At 33.8% G+C, this 22193-nt stretch overlaps 1 protein-coding gene across 1 annotated transcript in view; it reads right to left on the bottom strand.

Annotated features, from left to right (window-relative positions):
• Positions 1–819: 819 nt before the first annotated feature.
• The window catches only part of prodhb (proline dehydrogenase (oxidase) 1b), a 30741-nt gene continuing 9367 nt past the window's right edge, over positions 820–22193 (bottom strand). Inside the window, 10 exon segments of the mRNA XM_073841098.1 lie at positions 820–3578; positions 4453–4541; positions 7487–7585; positions 10055–10230; positions 12560–12706; positions 15873–15965; positions 18054–18135; positions 18447–18520; positions 21624–21740; positions 21847–21911. Coding sequence (XP_073697199.1) covers positions 3388–3578; positions 4453–4541; positions 7487–7585; positions 10055–10230; positions 12560–12706; positions 15873–15965; positions 18054–18135; positions 18447–18520; positions 21624–21740; positions 21847–21911 — 1133 coding nt within the window. The 3' untranslated portion in view covers positions 820–3387.

Raw genomic sequence — 22193 nt, 5'->3', positions numbered from 1 at the left:
GATTTTCCAATGAGCCTATAATGTATCTGAGACTATATAGGTCTGGCTCTGTGAGACCATAGTTTGAATTTATCCCTTTTCTTTGCATGACACATTGACGTAAAGCTCTTTCAGCATTATCCTGAACATCGTAAGCATTCATTTCATCTGAGAGGCTCTCAGGAACTTGTAAATGTCACATCTTTTTGATTTTTCCAGCCAAATGTCCCAAGTTATATATGAAAATTCCTACATACTGCCCCTTTAAGTTCGTTCAATTAACTAACACACTAGTTTGACAAACTAGGAAAGGATCTGTCAAATTAAGAAAAGTCTACATCACTATTAGTTTATGGTAGTTATGTTTCCTTATTTTAACTTAAAATGCAATAATATTGAACTTGGATGTAGAAGTAAAACAAACGGTATTAGTTTTGTCTTGATAGAACTTAATTTGTTTGCTGAAAGCACAGACCATCTTTAATTGTTAATTTTTTTTTCTCACCAGTTTAATGATTTGGGATGGACCGATACTAATTTTGCATACTAAATAGTATGGATAATATGCAAATTAGGATCCAGCCATACCCACATTATAGTCTGTCCTGTTATTTCTGAGAGCAAAAGGCCCAAAGGGTTGTTAATTCATCATGGATTTTTTAAACGGGATATAAATGGATGAGGAATTGTGCCATTTACTTAAGAGCAATTGTCTAGAAATCATTAACTTCGGCTCAATTAATTAAAGCTTTTTATTCATCTTCCCACAGAGGGAAAGAAAATATTAACAGAGCGGGAGAAAGCACTGGTTAAGCATAAAAGGCTTCATCACACAGATAATAAAAGTGTAGATTTAATTCTCGCCGTGTATATGCTAAACACCAGAATCATTACGCCGAAAACCCAACTTAAAATCATCTCATCAGAAAGTCTAAAGTTCATTGAGCACATCTGGGCACGAGAGAGATATCGAGAGCAGCAAGGGGCGAAAATAAAGTTCAGCGAGTTCCATAAAACAATGTGTTTTTTCTGTACTATTCTCTATGAAATCCACTGTGCAAATTACAAGATTTGGCTTGGGCGCAAACAAACCACTCGCTTGGAATACATTACATCTGAAATATAATGAAATATAATCTGTTTACAGGTTTATGGGGTTATGGAATCTTGACGACGGGCTGTTGCCTGCATTCCAACTTACCCACAATTCTGAGCATGAAATGTCGCATACATAAAAAATTGTTCTCCAACTCCAGGCGTTGTTATCCTTGAATTCAAACCGTCATTATCAGAAAGTGATACTGATGTGTTTGTTTATTACTGTTTAAATCATGCTTATATTTTTATTATCAGTGTTCCACTCGAGGAATAAAGGTGGGGTATAAAGCAGCAGTGCACACTCAGGCGTCTGACATTTTCAGGAGCCCTTTCAGAGTCATAAAGGTGCCGGAGAGATGGATGAGAGAAGAGAAAGAGTGCAAAGCCAGACCGTCAATGGAATAAAGAGAAGAGCAATGGAAATGTGGTGGAAAGTGAATTAGAGGAAGATTATATGAAAAGGGAAGAGTATAATCCTTACAAAAATGCACTGAGGTAACTGCAGTTTCCTCTAAAATACCATTGTGACTACAGTTATTGCTACTGGAATAAAAACTGTTGTTACTTGGTATTATCTTCCAGATACTAGATTCTGAAAGGTTATTTTAGTAGTTAAAGGAGAGATTCACTTCCAGATCGAAAATTTACGGATAAATTACTCACCCGTTTATCATCCAAGATGTTCATGTCTTTCTTCAGTCGTTAAGAAATTATGTTTTTTCAGAAAAACATTTTAGGATCTCTCTCCATAAAGTGGACTTCTATGGTGTCTGCAAGTTTGAACTTCCAAAATGGAGTTTAAAAAACAGGCTTCAAAACGATCCCAGCCAAGGAAGAAGGGTCTTCTCTGGCAAAACGATCGGTTATTTCCAAAAAAGGAAAAACAATTTATATACTTTTTAACCTCAAATGCTCCTCGTGTCCAGCTCTGTGTGAACTCTGTGTATTCTGGTTTAAGACAGTTAGGATAGGTCAAAAAACTTCCATCTCATTTTCTCCTCCAACTTCAAAATCGCCCGACTTCAGAAGAACTGACCCAGTGTTTACAGTGAACATGCGAAGATCATATGCCCTTTACAAGAGAAGGTAAAACGGCAATGTAGGACGATTTTGAAGTTGAAGAAGAAAATGAGATGGAAGTTTTTCGACCTACTTCAACTGTCTTGAACTGGAATACATAAGAGTTCACGTAGAACTAGACAAGACGAGCATTTGAGGTTACAAAGTCTATAATTTTAACTTAAAAATTAGAAAATAACCAATCGTTTCGCTAAATAAGACCCTTTTTCCGTGCTCGTTTAGAGCCCTTTGAAGCCCCATTTAAAATGCATTTTGGAAGTTCAAACTCGGGGGCACCATAGAAGTCCACTATATGGAGAGAAAGCCTGAAATGTTTTCCTCAAAAAACAGAATTTCTTCACGACTAAAGAAAGAAAGACATGAACATCTTGGATGACAAGGGGGTGAGCAAATCTGTACATCTTTGTTCTGGAAGAGAACTTGATAGCATTGTGGTTTTCAGGTGATTTTTTTTAAAAGGAACTTTACGATTTTGTCATGACAGTTAAGCACATTTTCCTAAATTGTCTTTAACATATTGCATTTGGATATTTAAATTTAATTATTTTTATTTTATTTTATTTTTTGCATGATCCTTATGAGATTTCCATTACTGCTCTAAAATACAAATACTTTAATGTGCAATACCTACTCTAAAATGGAAAAACATGCTTCTGAATATGCAAAAACATTCAAAAAATGTGTATTCATAGAAAATATAAATAGTGCATTTTAAAATATGACAGTTTTACAGTGTGTGACATTGTGCAATTCACCCATTAATATTTAATAAATGTTTAACCAGCTTTGTTTTATGCTAATATTGAAATATTTCCTATAATATATTTATGATTTTCAGGTAAAATATGATTTGATGAGATTCACCCATTAATACTTGATGAATATGTTTGAGCAGCTCTAGGATCCATGGTTGACAAAAATCAAACATCTAGACACAAAGTAATGAGAATTGTGAGGCAAAATGTGCTTAACTGTCATGAAAATGCTGCAAAGCAAAAACTCTTCATTTTCTTTATCCAAATACATATTTTTGTTCTATAGATTGGTGATCTGTAAAACATGATTTGCATTTTGTGAGCTTCACCCAACTGTGGTATTTGATTTAAACGGATCCAGTGTGCGATATATCATAACAGCCTGAGTGAGAGTGGAAAAAAAAGATTTACGAATGGATGGGTGAACAGGCAAAAAACAAGCATAAGGAGTCTCTGGTGAGAAGTGGTGTGTGTTTTATACAGCAGGTGTGTAGAAGACCTCTCCACTGGTCAGTCGGCGCATCAGCTCCTTCCACAGGAGGTCTCTCTCCATCTGAACTCCTTTCATAATGCCACGGTTCTCCTGTGCCCGACGGGACAAATATGGAATCACCTCGTTCACCGGACCATACGGAACATACTTGTACACTGGGAATCCTGCCTGAGCTAGAGATATGAGAAGACAAGAGAAGAATACCAATTTTAAAATGTTTTACTGTATTTCCTCTGTGATTTATCCATTTGATTGACTGCATTTTATAACTGTACTCTTGGTAACACTTTATATTGTATGCTATCTTACATATAGCATTGTGTGACAATAAATATATAACTTAAATAATAATAATAATAATAATAATAATGACCTCAATGTATCATCACAAGCCACAGGGTTTAACTTGGTTTTGTCTGTGTATGTTGTTTTTACTCTTAAATATTTGGTAACCATTGACTGCCATTGTATGACTGACAGACTGCAACGGTTTGAGTTACAAATCTTGGTTTGTGTTCTATTGAAGAAACAAAGTCACCTACCTACATCTTGGATGCCCTGGGGGTAAGCAGATAAACATAAAATTTTCATTTTTGGGTGAACTATCCCTTTAAGTATAGATATTGGGTAGGATTGATGATGTATAATATGGTCCTGCAGAATAAACCATTAATAAGTGCTTTTTAAAGTACTAAATATTAATAAACAGCCAATATGATGAGTACTATACATAACAATAAGCAACTAGTTAATAGTAATAATTGGTTCCTATACTTAAGTGTAACCAAAAAAAACAACTAATTAAATAATAATTATTATTTAAATACTAATAAAATACAAAAAAAAAAAAAAAAAACTAAAATTCTAAGTGAAAATGGAAAATTTAAAACATAATTCAAAAAGTACAACAGTATCTTAACAATACTGAAATAGCAATGGTTTATAAGTAATAACATTTATTATAAAGTGTTAACTGTAATTTCACTAATGTGATCATTTTAGAAGTGATTTTATAAACACTGCTAGCTTGTGTCTGTGTGTGTTTACCTAACGGAAAGCTGATTTGGTCGCACATTCCCAGGAGCTGGCCGAAGTACACCGTCTTATCTGTGGGTGCCAGACCCATTTCATTCATCCTGTTAGACCATAAACACACAGAGCGCAGTCACAGAAAGTGAAAAATGAGAGAGGCCCCTTTGGCAAGGTCATTTAATACCGGATACATTCTTGCGATTGCTCACTCAAAGTTTTACACCCTCTTATCGGTTACAGCCATTTCACGCACGAACAAGACACATTCTGAGACACTTAAGGTGATATTAAGTGTGAATGATGTAAAAGGAGGGTAACCAGTGTGGACCTCTATATGAATCATGTCCTGGTGAAACTCTATGACATTGTGACAGAGAATGTTAATGACATCGGTCACTGGTACACCTTTGTCAAATGAGGTTACACCCCTAAGGAGTGATTACATCAAATTAATGAATGCACATTACATTATTAATTTACACAAATTAATTTACTCCCAGAGGGATCTAAATGGTCCTGGTGGAGTAGGGAAGGACCTGACATTAAAAGAACAACATGATTACACTGTAAATGTAAATGTAGGTTTTTCTTTGCTTAACATCTTTTAACTTTATGTCTAGAGGTTGATTTTTATTCAAACTAACAATTTCAACATGAATTCAATTTGTGACTTCTAATGCCTTACATGTGTATATTTTTGATATACACTGCCGTTCAAAAGTTTGTAATTTTTTTAAATAAATTAATGTCTATTCAAAAATGAATTCAATTGATCAAAAGTAGCAGTAAAAGCAGACATTTTAAAATGTTACCTTTTTGCCATCTTAGAATGTTAAATTTTGCTATTGTAGAATGATACATTTTGCCAATTTAGAAAGTTACATTTTAGCCATCTTAAAATGATACATTTTGTCACTTCAAAATGTTACATTTTTGCCATCTTTCACCGTGTCTACACCGGACGCGAACGTGGCGGGGCAATGCGACAAAATACAATATAAACATTATGCGGTCTAGACTGGATACGGTGCGGCGCAACACGACAAATCCCCAACAGTAAACTGCTGCTGCGTTTAATTTATGACGTGCTCACACAAAGCTCAAATGATTTGCAACAGTTGTTTTGTCACGTCCAGTGTTGATAGACTTTAACTGTTGTGGCACGGCGCGACAACTGTCGCGTCCAGTGTAGACACGGTGTTACAATGTCCATTTTGCCACTTTAAAATGTAATATTTTTGCCATCATAGAATGTTACATTTTGCCTTAGAATGTACAATTTTTGCCACTTTAGAAAGTTATATTTTTGCCATCTTAAAATTATATATTTTGCCACTTTAGAATGTTGCATTTTTGGCATCTTAGAATGTTACATTTTGCCTTATAAATAAAATTTTGCCATTTTAGAATGTTACATTTTTGCCATCGTAGAATATTAAATTGTCCCACTTTAGAGTGTTACATTTTGGCCATCTTAGAATTATGATGCCAATTTATGGTGTTACATTTTTGCAATCTTAGATTTTCATTTTGCCACTTCAGAATGTTACATTTTTTACATCATAGAATAATACTTTTTGCCATTTTAGAATATTACATTTTTGCCATCTTAGATTTACAATTTTGCCTTAAAATTTTACATTTTTGCCATTGTAGAATGTTACATTTTGTCACTTTATAATGTTATATTTTTGCCATCTTAGAACATTACATTTTGCATTAGAATGTACATTTTTTGCCACTTTAGAATGTTATATTTTTGCCATCTTAAAATGATACATTTTGCCTTAGAATGTTACATTTTGCATTTCAGAATGTTACTTTTTTGCCATCTTAGAATGTTACATTTTCGCCACTTTACAAAGTTACATTTTTGCCATCTTAGAATGATACATTTATTCAATTTAGAATGTAAACTTTTTGCCATTTTAAAACAATACATTTAGCCATTTCAGAATATTAAATTTTTGCCATCTTAGAATGTTACATTTTGCCTTAGAATGTTAAATTTCCGTCACTTTACAAAGTTACAATTTTGCCATCTTAGAATGATACATTTTGCCACTTCAGAATGTTATATTTTTGCCATTTTAAAATGTTACATTTTGCCATTTTAAAATGTTACATTTTGCCGTCGTACAATGTTACATTTTGCCATCGTACAATGTTACATTTTGCCGTCGTAGAATGTTACATTTTGCCGTCGTAGAATGTTACATTTTGCCTCTTTAGAATGTTACATTTTTGCCATTTTAAAATGTTACTGTTTGCTTTAGATTGTTACATTTTGACATTTCAGATTTTTTTTTTTTCATTTACAATGTTACAGTTTGCCTTTGAATGTAACATTTTGCCATTTTAGAATGTTAAATTTTGCCTCCAGAATTTCATGAGTCTTTAAATGTGACTTTTAGTCTTCAAATATCAAAATTAGGGCTGGACAATATATCGAACGATATTGTGAGGCGCGTTTAGTCAATGAAGCCGGTACTTTGATTAGTAGTAAATCTCCATCACGTGCGTTCCGCTCAGGTTACGCTGGAGCGGCAATTAATACACATAAATCTCTGACAAGCTACGCCATATCGAGCTTAATATCGAATACGATATTGAGCTCGATATATTGTCCAGCCCTAATCAAAATTCATCATTAAAATATTCTGAAAAAAAAAAATATTTTAAAAATGGTAATTTAAACAAAGAGTGTACTTTCAGTGTAGTTAAAACTATCATGTTAGTGAAGAGAATGCTTAACATGTAATATGACAGATTTGACATTAAAAAAGAAAATAAATCCAGACAAATACTTTTAATTAAACTGTGTGAAAAATATTAAAGAATGTATATTTGGGATAAATTCTAGCTATGAAATTAGCCTTAGCAAGATTCAGACATTATATTCCAAGAAAACCACCATCATTATCACCAAAAAATTAATAGATATATAGAGTTGTGGTGGAAATCACAATTGTTCATGATGGTTTATATACTGTTTACAATAGAAAGACAGAAAAAAAGAGAGAGTAAAAAGAAAGATAAACAGTCATACCTTCTGAGTGTGTGTTTAACAGTGTCTAGATTGTGGGATGCCACCATGACATTTGCTTTCTTATTTCGTTCGATCTCCTCCAGTACGTAATCCAGACACCTGAAAGACACCAGCTGCTCATAAATCATTCCTGCTTTTGGTCCACACTTTCAGCCAACATGACTGTTGACCGCCAAACACAAAAGCTTTTGAAAAGATCTGATTTATTTTGAAAGCTGTCAGAATGTGCCTTAATCATAAGAGGCTTACCTACAGTGAGATAAGCCAAGACTCTAGATAAATCTCTCCTGCCTGTGAAACATTCTGTCAGCACATATACCATCTGAATGAAGCACAGTTCAGGGGAAGTATGATGTTGCGATAAGGGCCTATATGTGACAAGTATCTTAGGACTGATAAGCTGGACTCAGAACCTACTTGGCCATGTCATCCTGCTCCTTAAAGAGAGCCAAAGTGAACCTGACCCCACAGATCCCCTTCCTGAATCAAAACATTATTAAATGAAGAATGTTTCCATAACTCTCTGTTCCAAAACACGTTGTCCATCTAGATGGTTTCAGTGAACTGAATGTAAAAACATGATGTAAAAACAAAAACAAATAAGACCAAACAAGCTTAGTTAAACAGCTAAAAAAAATATTTAAAAAGATGAATGGCATAATCATCAGACATAATGTAATGTATTTTCATTTGTATTCTTCAACAACTGTCATTTTTGCAGAATGACTTCAAGTTGTTCCATGAATAAAAAAGCAGGGTTCCCATACTCTCGGAAAACCTGAAATTTTAAAGTGTAGTTTCTAAAATCATCATAATAAAAATCGATTTTAATTGTATAAATATAAATTTCTCTAGCTAATCAAGTGTCTAAAAAAAGAATAAATAATAAAATTGAAAATAAAAATAAAAAACGTATTCAGTAATCACAAATGTAACCCTGGACTACAAAACCAGTAATAAAAAAAAATAAAATAAAAATAATAATAATAATAATAATAAAATTCCAATACTGAGAAAATCACCTGTAAAGTTGCTCAAATGAAGTTCTTAACAATGCATATTACAAATCAATATTTTTTATATATTTATGGAATATCTTCATGAAACATGATCTTTACTTAATATCCTAATGATTTTGAGCATAAAAGAAAAAAATATATAATTTTGACCCATACAATGTAGTTTTGTCTATTGCTACAAATATACCCATGCTACTTAGAACTACTTTTGTGGTCCAGGGTCACAAACGACTGTAAAGGTCAAGTAAACTCATAGGTCAAAGTGAGTTCTTGTAAGAGTTTAAGAATCCGAAGCCAAAGACTGATGGGCAATGATGTCATTATATGGCTAAGACTGAGCTCATGAATATTAAATTAGCTCACACTGACTGTGCTCTTATAATAGGACTGTCCAGTCATATTACTCCATCATCTGGGTAACATGACTGAACATGGAATAAAAATGATGTACAGTTAATTAAAATAAGGTCAAACAGCTTTTAAAAAGTAAACAGCTAAAAACAAAATAAATGTCATAATTACTGGCATAATAATTAACATTATTTAAATGTCATTTTTTATTTAAAATGTACTACTTACTTAAAAATTAGTATTATTTAGCAATTTATACTGAGGCACCAGGCTTCCCATAGTCTCATAAAACCTAGAATTGCGATTAATAAAATAAAATAAAATAAAATAGTCATGGAATTATCTATAATGAATATACATTTCTCTACCTAATCCAGTGTCTGGAAAAAAATACTTTTAAAAAACCCTTACCCAGTAATCGCATATGACTGGAAAAGCTATGTAAGCTTATTGGTTGAGTTCTGGTAAGAGTTTAAAGGGTCAGGAGCCAAAGATTAGTGGGTAATGATGTCATTATATGGCAAAGACTGAGCTCATGAATATTAAATCAGCCCACAATGACTGTGCTTTTCTAGACTGTCCAGTCAGGTTACTTAATTAATATTCATGAGCCAAAGTTGTTTAATACTGTCTTGGCATTGAAATATCAATCCCAGTATTGTTTGCTTATACATAATCTAATATTCTAATAACCCAGATATGTACTCTGTAGATAATCAACAAATGTAATAATATGAAACAATTAGATATGACATATAAAATAACTTAAAGATAAATTAAAGCCTAACTTAACTTAAAAACTAAAGATATAGCAATTACAGCCTATATCTGAAATTTTGCTTTAATGTGAGCTAAGAGAAAATTGGACAGGTTTTAATATCAGACGATGGGGATGTGGGTTGAAAGTGGGAGTCCTTGGCCATCCTGCATCAGACTCTATTGGAATCAGCTGTGAGGGTTAGTCGAGTCTCTTGTGTGTTTTTTTGCGAGCATCTCTATTTGTTTGGCGTGGGTGAGTGAATGTTATTGGAGTTGCTGCCCAAGAAGAGCTTTCAGATGAGTCACTTATGAGGCTCCATTTCAGTTCAGATGCTGCCTTAGAATACAGCAGTCTTTGTAGACAACAAGGCAGCTCACTACGTTTTGGAACAGACTTAAAGCGTGAAATTTGCAAGGAAGAATTTGGAACATTTCTTGCCTGTGGTACATTCTGTTAGTGGATTCATAGTCAGGGTTGATGGGGTCTTCATATCCAATCTCCGCAGCTCGGCTTCTCTCCTGGTACATGTAAGCCCCCCTTACCAACTTGGCACCAAAACACCAGCCCTCCCTTCTTGATAACTCAACGTCCATGGACACATTATCAAATGCCTCCTGAGCACAGAGAATTCAAAACATTGCAACAGATAACCTGATTTTGCATGAATTTGATGTATTCTGTAAAAATACTCTTACATTTGCAATGCAGACCTCCCTCAGAAACCAAATGGCAAAAACGGATCATTCATAAATTGTCATGGAATTGAAATTAATGCTGTGGGGACTTGTTTAATATGTAAAGAGGTTAGACAACATTAAAGGAATAGATCACTCAAAAGTGAAAATCGACAAAAAAAAAAATGTACTCATTCTCAGGCCATCCAAGATGTAGGATATAGATGCAGTGAATGGGTGCCATCAAAATGAGAGACCAAAAAGCTTATAAAAACATCACAATAATCCACAAGTAATCCACACCACTCAAGTCAATCAATTATAAATCCGCAAAGAGCTGTGCATTAAATGAATTAGACTAAATTCAGAGTAACAAAACTACAGCAGTAACAAGTTTGTGTTAGTTAAATATAGAATGATATTCATTCAGTAAATAAAACAATATTTAATAGCTTTTACAGTTCAAGATAAAGCTTAAAAGATGTAGTTATTAAATTATATAAAATATTTCAAATTCATATCAATTCATATTGAGTGCATTATTTAATTCTTATACCATTCATATTTAACTTATTTAATTTGTAGTGAACTATATACACATATTTAAATAATTCACCCTTATAGGCTGTTTGTGTCTGAGCTTATTTATTTATTTTAATGACTTTCTGCACTTGCTATACCATATACTTCAGTGCGGCAAAAGGACTAAAATTTATTATACTAGTAACTTTATAATAAATTGAAAAGCAAGACGTCTTGAAAAAACTAGGGAGTTGAAATGGCAGTTGCAGCCAATGATTGATCCTCTGCTGCCATCTTCTGGTTATATGGGTAATTTCATGTCATTTTCATCTTAAAAAGATGTTGTTTTCTGTTAAAGACATTTTTTTCAATGTCGTCTTTATAAATGAGAAGCGAGTTTTTTGAAGTGAATATTATTGCACAGCTGTAGAGTTGAAAAATAATAAAGGCTTTAAAATATTACAAGATTTTAAAAATGTGTTCATGACTATGAAGGCAAGTTACTGATTATCAAGAATACGATTAAGATGTCCTTGAAGAGAAGTATCGCTAGCTAGCTAACGTTAGCCTAAACACGTTATCACAGTGTTTAGCTGTCAGCATTTAAATGTACAACTATGCAGGTGCTCTCCTGGGATTACCAGGCTCGGCATTTATATTATCTGTTGTTAAATAATATGAAACTGAATGTTTATGCCGCTATCATTATTTACGATGTTGCAGTTATTATTATTTTTTTGTTTCTGATATAACGAGGCAGTAGAGGAGTCTCAAGATTGTCCACCTATATATAGCACATATAAAATGAGCTTCAGCAGAAGTTTACAAGCTGGCTTATCATTATGAGGTTCTAAAGAACGCTCCATGCATATGGTCAATTACCAATATTTTGTCACTTTAAAGCTATTCTGTAAACACTATTTCTGCAAAATGGCACTTCAGAATAATCATGGCAAAAGTAATTATTTTATATTTATTGAATCAATATTTACGTTGATTAGCCCTATAAAACCTACTATGTTTTAATTTTGGGGGTCATTTATTTTGTGTGGATACATTCCTACAGTAATTATATTCTTTAAAATCATTTATTTTACCATGGTGAATAAGCCAAGCACGACCAATTTGAAAGTTGTGCGACTGCCACTATAGGGCGAAAAATGGAACAATCGGATCCAAATTGGCTTTATTTCTGGGCTGGGATCATGTGGAGTGCTTTGAAGCTGCATTGAAACTGCAATTTGAACCTTTAACCTGTCGATCCCAACTAAAGTCTACTATATGGAGAATGTTTTCCTCAAAAACCTTAATTTCTTTCCAACTGAAGAAAGATAGACATGAAAATCTTGAAATGGGGATGAGTAAATTATCAGGACATTTTTATTCTTGAAGTGAACAAATCTTTTAAAGGTTAATAGTAGCAAAAAAAGCATAATTATTCATAAATGCTAAAGAGAAGGTGGGAAATGATCATGAATAACTAATTGTTTTCATTTTTGGTGCGAAAAACCCATGACCAACATTATAAGCAAACACTATTATGACAGAAAGACTCGTTGTTGTCATTAATGTGCGTGCACTGCATGTGTTTAATTGTCACCATCATCATTTATTTCTTTTCGAGATTAATTGCAAAACTGCTTTCTGCACAGCATCTAACTGTAGATAAATCCCAGAATATCATTATGTGATCCATGTTAACAGCATTCATAGGTGTCAGACATGTGTGTGCATGTGTGAGGCTCACTTTGAGGTAGCACTGATAGGTGTTGAAAACGACAGCTTTGTCTCTGTTGAAGATTCTCTTCATTTCCACAGTGAGTCTGCTGATGGCAGGCTGGAAATACGTCTGTTCGGCATCCACCATCAGCCTTACGCCATTTTCCACCGCATGCTGTTCAGCACATGAGAAGCAGGCGGTGAGTTAAAAACACATTAATCAGCTGACTAAAAAAAGATATCACCACAGACAGCGGCATTTTAATTGATGTGGCAACCGTCATTCCTGATATAAGCAAGGATTTGTCAACAAATAATGATGCTATAACTTCAGCTATAATAATGACAGTGATACAGTGGCGCTAAAGAGTATTTGGACATTTAAAAATGTCTGAATGTCATTGAATTAGATAACAAAATAACAAACCAAGTGGCATTAATTTTAAGGAAAGTACATGCAAAAGACTTAATAAAAGCAGTTTGATAGGTTTAAAAGCTAAAACAATAAATATACTGTTCAAAATGAAGATACAAAGTATTAACTACAGTACTGCTCAGTACTCAATAGTTTGAGGTTGGTAAGGTTTCTTAATGTTTGTGAAAGCATCTTGTGCTTACAAAGGCTGTATTTATTTGTTAAAAAGTACAGTAAAGTAATAATGTGAAATATTATTATAATGTAAAATAACTGTTTTCTATTTGAATATATTTTAAAATTTCATTTATTCCTGTGATGCAAAGCTGAATTTTCAGCATCATTACTTCAGTCTAAAGTCACGATTCTTCACAAATCATTCTAAAATGCTGATTTGCTGCTCAAGAAAGTTTTTTCAGTATTTTTGAATGAATGGAAAGTTCATAAGAACATCATTATAAATGCCTTTACTGTCACTTTTGATAAATTGAATTCATCCTTGCTGAATAATTTATTATTTTTATTTATTTATTTATTTATTTTTTTCAGACCAAAAAAACGGAGTAAAATCAAGTAGGTTACAGTTCCGACTTGCATTTGTATTCTCTAGGTAACCAATTTGGAGAAAAAATGTTCTATGAAACCTCCAAACTTTATTTTGGTACTTACAGGCTGAAAAACAGGAAAATATCAAATAATATATATAATAATATAATAATGACACTGATACAGTGGCGCTAAAGAGTATTTGGACATTTAAAAATGTCTGAATGTCATTGAATTAAATAACAAAATAACAAACCAAGTGACTTTTTTTTTTAAAGCGTACACACAGAAATTTCAGAATTGAAGTAGTTTGAAAGGTTTAAAGGGTAAAACAATAAATATACTGTTCAAAATGAAGAAACAAAATGTTTTAACTACAGTATTGCTCAAGTTTGAGGTCGGTAAGGTTTCTTAATGTTAGTGAAAGTCTCTTATGCTTTTCAAGGCTGCATTTATTTGTTAATAAATACAGAAAAAAAGTAATAATGTGAAATATTATTCTAATGTAAAATTTCTATTTGAATATATTTTAAAATTGAATTTATTCCTGTGATGCAAAGCTGAATTTTCAGCATCATTACTCTAGTCTAAAGTCACATGATCATTCAGAAATCATATTAATATGCAGCTCAAGAGACATTATTATTAGGGGTGGGCATAGATTAATTTTTTTAATCTAGATTAATCTAGATTAAATTTTGGAATTAATCTAGATTAATCTAGATTAAAATGGCTAATTTGAATTCTGCTGAAGGCATTCAGAATATGTGTGCTACCCAAATAATGACTTAAAGTCTTTGAGAATGGATCATAAAGCTCATAAAGCTGTTCTATGATAATTTGTTGATGAAAATAAATTATGTTCAATTAGATGTACTTGTGTTTACTAACAATGAAATTATTTTTTCTCCCTATTAGATTGTGTTTTTTTTAACGTCAACACCTACCCAGCCCATTACATGTTACACTGTACTTTTATTTTGACAGGTTGCCTTGAAGTTTCTGTGTCATACAGTATGATATGATGCTAGTTTTCTCAAATGAAACGTACTCGGTTACTAACGTAACCTCGGTTCTCTCTAGAGAGGGAACGAGTACTGCGTAAGATACTTCTTACGCAGTACTCGTTCCCTCTCGTAAGAGAACGGTAAAAGTGACACTCACAGCAGTTTGCGAGATTGAGTTTATCTGTTCATGTGAGATGAAAATGCCAAAAATTACCGGGAGCGTCACGTGTGTTTCAGTATGCGTGTAGTAAAAGCTCGTCTCCGCAATGCATACATACAGCTAGGCAAACGGAACATATCGGATTCATATTAAAACGGTCTTTTTGCATTTCAGTTTTCACATACACTAGTCCATATCGCGATTTGAATTAAGTGACTGACCAACATTTGATTTATGAATCCAAAAAACGACGAATTTACGTGGCATTTCGCTATAGTAGATTCGGTTTTTATGAATGGAGGACGACACGATCCCGTCTGTGTTTTGGCGGAGGAGACATAAACGCGCGACCATATTCTACAGTCTTCGGTATACATCCGCGTTAAACTATCAAGGTGAAAGTCATCATAGTTTGCGTAGTTTAGACCCAGCTCCCAACCCAAATTTGAGAATAGATTAACGGCGATATTTTTTTTATCGCGCGATAAGAGTTTCACGTTAACGCAGCACGTTCCACCACTAATTATTATCAATGTTAAAAACAGTTATGAAGCTTTATATTTTTGTGGGAAAACCATGACACATTTTTACAGTATTTTTAGATAGATAGTTCGCTAGAACAGCATTTATTTGAAATAGAAATCTTTTATAACATTATAAATGTCTTTACTGTCCCTTTTGATTGCATTGAATGCATCCTTGCTGAATAATAATAATTTAGACAAAAAATAAAAATTAAAAATAACTTTCTGACCCCAGACTTTTGAGGTTGGCAAATATACTGGCGTAAGTCACAGTGCAACCACAAACCACTGTAGAATGAGTGAAATCCACTAGGTCACAGTTCCAAAAAAAAACCTGTATTCTCTAGGTAACCAATTTGAAGAAAAACTGTTATATGAAATCTCCAAACTTTGTTTGATTTGGTACTTCCAGGCTGAAAAACAGGAAGCCTTGAGTCTACTGTGAGTCACACAGCTTGTACTGCTTGTACCTGCGGCTTTTCACAGTGCGACATAAACCCGATACATGTTCCTCGCATCAAGTCGACGGGCCGGAACAGCTCTCTAACCTCCACACTCTGCCGAAGGCTTTCTCAGAATCGATCTCTGTTACATTCTTCATCCATGACTGTCTGTTAGACCATGACCTTCTGCCACTCCGCATGAATACCACAGGAGAAATATAAGAGGAACACAGCCAATGAACGCACCTTAGCCAAGACGTCTAGTCGCTGGAGCATCCTTTTCAGCTGCCTTTCCTCTTCCTCGGTGAACCTGGACAGAAGAGGCTCCAACCGACCAGTCTTTTTAAAAAATAAATGCAAAAGGAAAAGAAATTCAGAATTCAAACACATATGGGTGCATTTTTATTTGGGAAGTAAATCTTACTAATAATCATTTTTGTGTTTTACTTTAAACAGATGGTTTTAAATTATTGGACAGAGATATTTTCTTCTTTTGTATTGCATAACCTTCTCCTATTCCAGTTTATTATGCAATAAGAAAGGCATTGACAGGCTAACTTCCTAAAGACTGTAAACATTGGGTCCAATGCTCAACAAATGTACAACAGTGTTTAAAGAGAAACTACTGGTCTGACTGAAAAATAGAAGAACAAGGTGTTTTGGAAACCTGTTTGGAAACAATATGTATTAGCAGTGCTTGTTAATTGTTATTGCTCATAATTTGGGTTAGTATTAAACTTTTGTGATATAAACCAGTGTCACTCTAGTGTTACTTGTTATTATAGTGTTTATTACTATTTTGAATTAGACTTTATTTATTTCATTTATTTATATTTATTTATTTATTTCATTTAGTTGTATCGTCCAGTAATTATGTTTTCATTATCATTTTCATTCTTTTTTAAAATTATTATTTACACTACCAGTCAAAAGTTTTTGAACAGTAAGATTTTAAAGGTTTTTTAAAGAAGTCTCTTGTGCTCACCAAGCCTGCATTTATTTGATCCAAAATACAGCAAAAGCAGTAAAATTGTGAAATATTTTTACTATTTAAAATAACTGCTTTCTATTTGAATACGGTTTAAAATGTAAAATTCAAAGCTAAATTTTCAGCATCATTACTCCAGTCATTAGTGTCACATGATCCTTCAGAAATCATTCTAATATGCTGATTTACTGTTCAATATTTAAATTTTCTCATCAATATTAAAAACAGTTGAGTATATTTTTTCAGGAATCTTTGATGAATAGAAAGATCCAAAGGTCAGCATTTATCTAAATAAAAGCTTCTGTAACATTATACACTATATACCATTCAAAAAAGTGAATGTGTGTGTATATATATATATATTTTTTTTCTCGCTTTAAATTGATCAAAAGTGATGATAAAGACATTTATAATGTTACAAAAGATTACTATTTCAAATAAATGCTGTTCTTCTGAACTTTCTATTCATCAAAGAAACCTGAAAAAAAAAATTAACTCAGCTGTTTTCAACATAATAATAATAATAATAATAATAATAATAAATATTTTGGACAGGCTGAAGGTTCTGAAGTTTCATATGACTAGAGTAATGATGCTAAAAATTCAGCTTTGAAATCACATGAATAAATTACATTTAAAAATATATTCAAATGTAAAAGAGCTTTTTAAATAGTAAATATTTTTTTAAATAGTTTTTGCTGTACTTTGGATGCAAATAAATGCAGGCTTTGTGAGCAGAAGAGATGTCTTTAAAAAAACATTTAAAATCTTCCTGTCCAAAAACTGGTGGTGTAATTTTTTTGTTTTTAATTTTAGTTTATTTTCAGTTTGTAATTTTAGTTGTTTAACTTTTTCATTTAATTTTCTTTTATTATTTATAATAACTGTGATATACACATAAATGATATTTCAATTTATTCATTAGCAACTACATAGCAATGCCCAGAAAATCACCCACAACACCTTTCCATTGCAGCTGTACATTTTGCACAGAAAAGCACTAGTCCACATTCACCATTAAATTATGCACAAAAAAAAACTGAGACCATTTTCTATGCTTGTGATATGCTCTTGTTTGTCTTGCTTATACATTTTTCCCTAGGGAAAATAAATAATGAATTTTCATAATTGGTGAGCACAAAAATGAACTTAAAATTTCAAATATGCTTAAAAGCACCAGTGAAATAACACTTTCACCTTTAAGTCACACCTTTAAGTTATGCAAAAAAAAATGAAGAGTATTTTCAGTACTTGATGGAAGCCTCTTGCTTTTCTTGCAGGCAAAATTCCAGACATGTCCTCATAATTGAATTACCTGGGAAAAACTCAAAACTGCGAAGGCATTTGCAGTGTTTATAGAACCAATTAGACCATGAGAAATCGATAACCCTCTTAATTTATGCTGTGGTTAAGGTATCTATTTCTTGCTGTCTGCCCACCTGCAGGTTTGGGACAACCAGTAGATCAGATGTCTTCATTCTTTCGTCGATCAGACGGTTCCAGTCCAGCATGTCCACCATGCTTTGGGGAACAAATAAAGTATAGCATTTAAATTTCAGCAACTTGTCACAAACAATGTTTCTTAAACATAAAACGATTTACATACATCATTACAGAACTGGTCGATTCTGCTGCCCAAAGTGCTCTTATATGAGTTTAGTTACTCAGGGGTTTAGTTGACTTGAGGGGGTCAAGCAGAGTAATGGAGTACCCGTGGAATAGCCCTTGAGTAGCCCTCCTCAGTTCATAAGATAACTTCATTGTCTACCATTGATTGAGAAGATTTACAAGTCTGAGTGTCAGAACAGCTACTGGAAACGGGTGTTTCTCACCCTGATGAGTGCAGTCGTCCATCAGAGAAGCAGCTCTGACTGTTGCCTTGAGCTCCCAGGCTGGCTAGACATGTCTTAAAAGAAAACAAACACATTTTCATTCATCATACCAAACACTCCAAAAAGACTCCATGATTAAAGAGAGAGCTCACACAGAATGAACCCATTGGGGGTTTTGTGTTCCATGGAACACAAAGCGATTCATTCTGAAGAACAGTTACAGTTCTTAAGGCCCATTCACACCAAGAACGACTACTATAATGCCAACTTCATTGTTGTTCTGTTTATCATAAGCGCAAGGTGCAGTTTTGTCATCTGCTGCTTTCAGTGCTCAAGCTCTTGGCTGTCAATGTTTTATTGTTAACTGGCTAGAAAAAGATAATTCCAGACAGTGTTTTTTTATCTTTATCATTATGGTTATCATCATAGACTGTAAAAAATATGGAAGTAGTGTCCGTGACGTCACCCATAGGTTTCTGAAGAGCATTTTTGAAGCCCATAGTGGGCGGGAGACGGCCATTGCCATCTTGGTATCATGTCACCGCGAGTTACTCCCAGATAATCGAAAATGGGCAAAGAGGCGGGACGTGGGTGGAGATGGTTGCTGAAACCACGCCCGCCTAGTGCAACAGTGGTAACCGAAGCAGCAATCCACCTGTCACTCAAGTGGCCACACCCTTAATTATGCAAAACATTCACCCCCCTCTCAGTTGTCTTAAAGGGCAAAATTAGCTGTATAGACCAAAACCACTTTTTGTACCAGGCTGTAAACATATTTTTTCTGCTGTAAAGTTATGGGCATTTTAACATGGGGAGTCTATGGGATTGACCCCCTTTTGGAGCCAGTCTCTAGCGGCCAGTCGATGAATTGCAGTTTAAGTCACTTCCGTGTTGGTTTTAATAGAGAGAGCGGAAGGTTGCCACTTGGTTATCATCCATGGTGTGAATTGGCCTTTACTCTCCAAAAAGTTAAAAAAAGCACTATTTCATATGACTTGTGCACTACATTGAAAGAATTTCAAAATTCAAGCTGAAAAGAACTCTGATTTATTATATGCACAATGCACATTAGCTCAAACTTTGAGCTACTGTAATAATGACTTACATATCAGTCTTTTCCTCACATAAAGCTGTTAAAGAGCAGGTCATATGTGTTTTTTCAAAATATATTTTTTGCAGTTTGTAACGTAGCTATTCTTCAATCTAAACAGTCTGCAAAGTTAAAAATAAAGATATTGTCTCTCAAAAGAAAGAGTGGATTCTGAGCTGCCTTAACAAGTCATCATATTTAATCTTCTGCCTATTACTGATATATATCACTTGGTAACACATAAGCATAATAATGCAAACACTTTCGCTAGTTAGCGTGTTTACATCATGGTGAGAAGACACTGTGTTCTGTGCTGTGAAAGCAAGTTTGTTTGATGTGATAAATCAGTGGTTAAAAATTACTTTTTCTATGATACCGCAGCAATACAATTTGAACCTTTTGTTGTGTGCTCGTCATTTTACAGAGGGCTGCTTCTCTAATCTTATCAAGTTTAACTCGGAATTCGCTGAACGCTTGTCAATGAAAGATAAGTTTGTACCTTCTTTATTTGAACCAACAAGCGTCTCTGAACCACAACCTGTAAGTACGATTAATACTTTATGTACACATTTTCAAGTGAGTGCTTAAAATACCAAGTTTTATTGTGCTAATATGTGATGTATACCTAGTGCAGCCTTAGGTTTTCAGGTAAACCACTGATATTACGGTCTTACTGAAATAGTTCTGATAATACGCTGTAAATCCACTATTTCCTAGGAATGTGTCGATTAATGTAGACTGTCATTGTTCTTTGTTTGATAATTACTTTGTTTGATAATATAGAACATAGACATGTTTTGGTTTACAAACTGTATTGTTTTATCAGTTAGTCACATTAGCACTCGACTAATGTCTACACCGTTATTGTTTTGTGAAGTGTTAACAGTTTAGCTGTGGGCACGATTCGCTTGTATTGTATACGGAAGAACCAATCACAACAGACTTGGCCAGCTGACCAATCAGAGCAGAGTAGGCTTATGGAAGGGAGGGGTTTACAGACCTTAAACTCAGAACTGCTTTAAACGAATTGTTTTGAAATCATTGCGAAATGATTCTAATATTAAATGCGTATTCTGAGAAAATTACAATGTTTTCTGACATTAAATGCATTAAAACCTGTTGTAGGGGACTGCAAAACAATATTAGGACACTTTAAAATACTATTAATAATTAATAATCCTCCAAAGTTTGAATATACAGATGTGCATATAATATATGAGTGCTACAGTATTTTTTCAGCTTGCAATTTCAAAAATATTGCAATGTGTATCTCTGCATAATAAATGAAAAAGCTAAACTATGACTGTTTTTAAACTACCTTTTTATTTATTTTTTTGTTAAAAATTTGAACTATTAAAAGTTGTAAATTTTAACCTTGCAAAGGCCAAATTCATGCAGTATTACAATCGTACTCTTAAAGGAATAGTTTACCCAAAAAAGAAATTTTGCTTTCTCCGTGCATATTTCTCTCCTAATTCAGACAACTTTTTCAATGGAGAAAGCACAAAAAAAATAGATAGAGGATTGAAGTTAAAACATCCTATGGATTTGTTTAATACAAACACAAAGCTTTTCACTTCACAAGTACAAATACTTGTGGATTATTGTACTGTTTTTATCAGCTGTTTAGACTCTCATTCTGACTGCACCCATTCACAGAGGATCTATTTGTGAGCAAGTGATAAAATGCTACATTTTTCAAAATCTTTTATGATGAAGAAACAAACTCATCTACATTTTGAATGGCCTGAGTAAACTGTCAGCAAATTTTCATTTTTGGGTGAACTATTCCTTTAAGCAAAACCTTTACTCAGGTTTCTCTAGTGGAAATAATTACGTATAAATGTTCTATGCAAGTTGCTTTGATACAAGTGTCTGCTAAAAGACTATTTAATTATTTATTGTCATGCTAATTACATTTTGCCATTAAAATGAAAGCTCATACTGTACAGTCATTGCAATATAGCCTCCAGTTGCTTGCTGTAGGTCATATTTGTTACAGCTGCCTTACAGTCTATTGCAGTATTAAACAAGCTTTAGTGTTGGTTGATCTGTGCGTTTGGCCGCAAGTTGAACCCAATGCCTACCTGCAATTGCTCTAGATCCAGTTTCTGCTTCAGCACCTCCACGCCATCTTTCCCCTGTTTGGCAGCTAGGAAACTGAAAAAGCGTCTCCATTTCACCAGCAACTCGGAAAACTGGAGCTACAGACGCCCGAGGGAAGGATGAGGAGCCTGTTTAGTTCACCAAGGTGACAGATTTTAACCCGTGTTTTCTGATGAATGAACCCTGCCTGAACCTCAGTCTTACCAGGAATTGTGGTCGCCCCAAGGCAGTCATCTTAATAGCCGAGAAACCGTCTTCAGAACTTCCACCTGAGCAGGCAGGTGATTTTCTTTTAGAGTTATTTTAGAGGTAACTGCGGCATTGAAAGTGAAACTGCCTTTTTTAGGAGCAATTTTCCAGGATCACTGAATGAATTCAATGCAGTTATACTTAGTGTTACCGGTGCATTACAATGGGTGTTTCTCCAATAGTGCTGGCATAATGGAAAACTCGAGCTGCATGCACATTCACAAATATAAATGCTTTCAAAAGTTGGTCAGCTTCCATGCATTCTTGGCAGTCTTACACATACACTAAAAATACATACAAAT

This window comes from Garra rufa, chromosome 5, assembly GCF_049309525.1.
Source record: "Garra rufa chromosome 5, GarRuf1.0, whole genome shotgun sequence".
NCBI classification, from domain to species: domain Eukaryota; kingdom Metazoa; phylum Chordata; class Actinopteri; order Cypriniformes; family Cyprinidae; genus Garra; species Garra rufa.
Note: the sequence above shows the minus strand (reverse complement) of the source record. Positions and strands in the feature narration are given on the sequence as shown.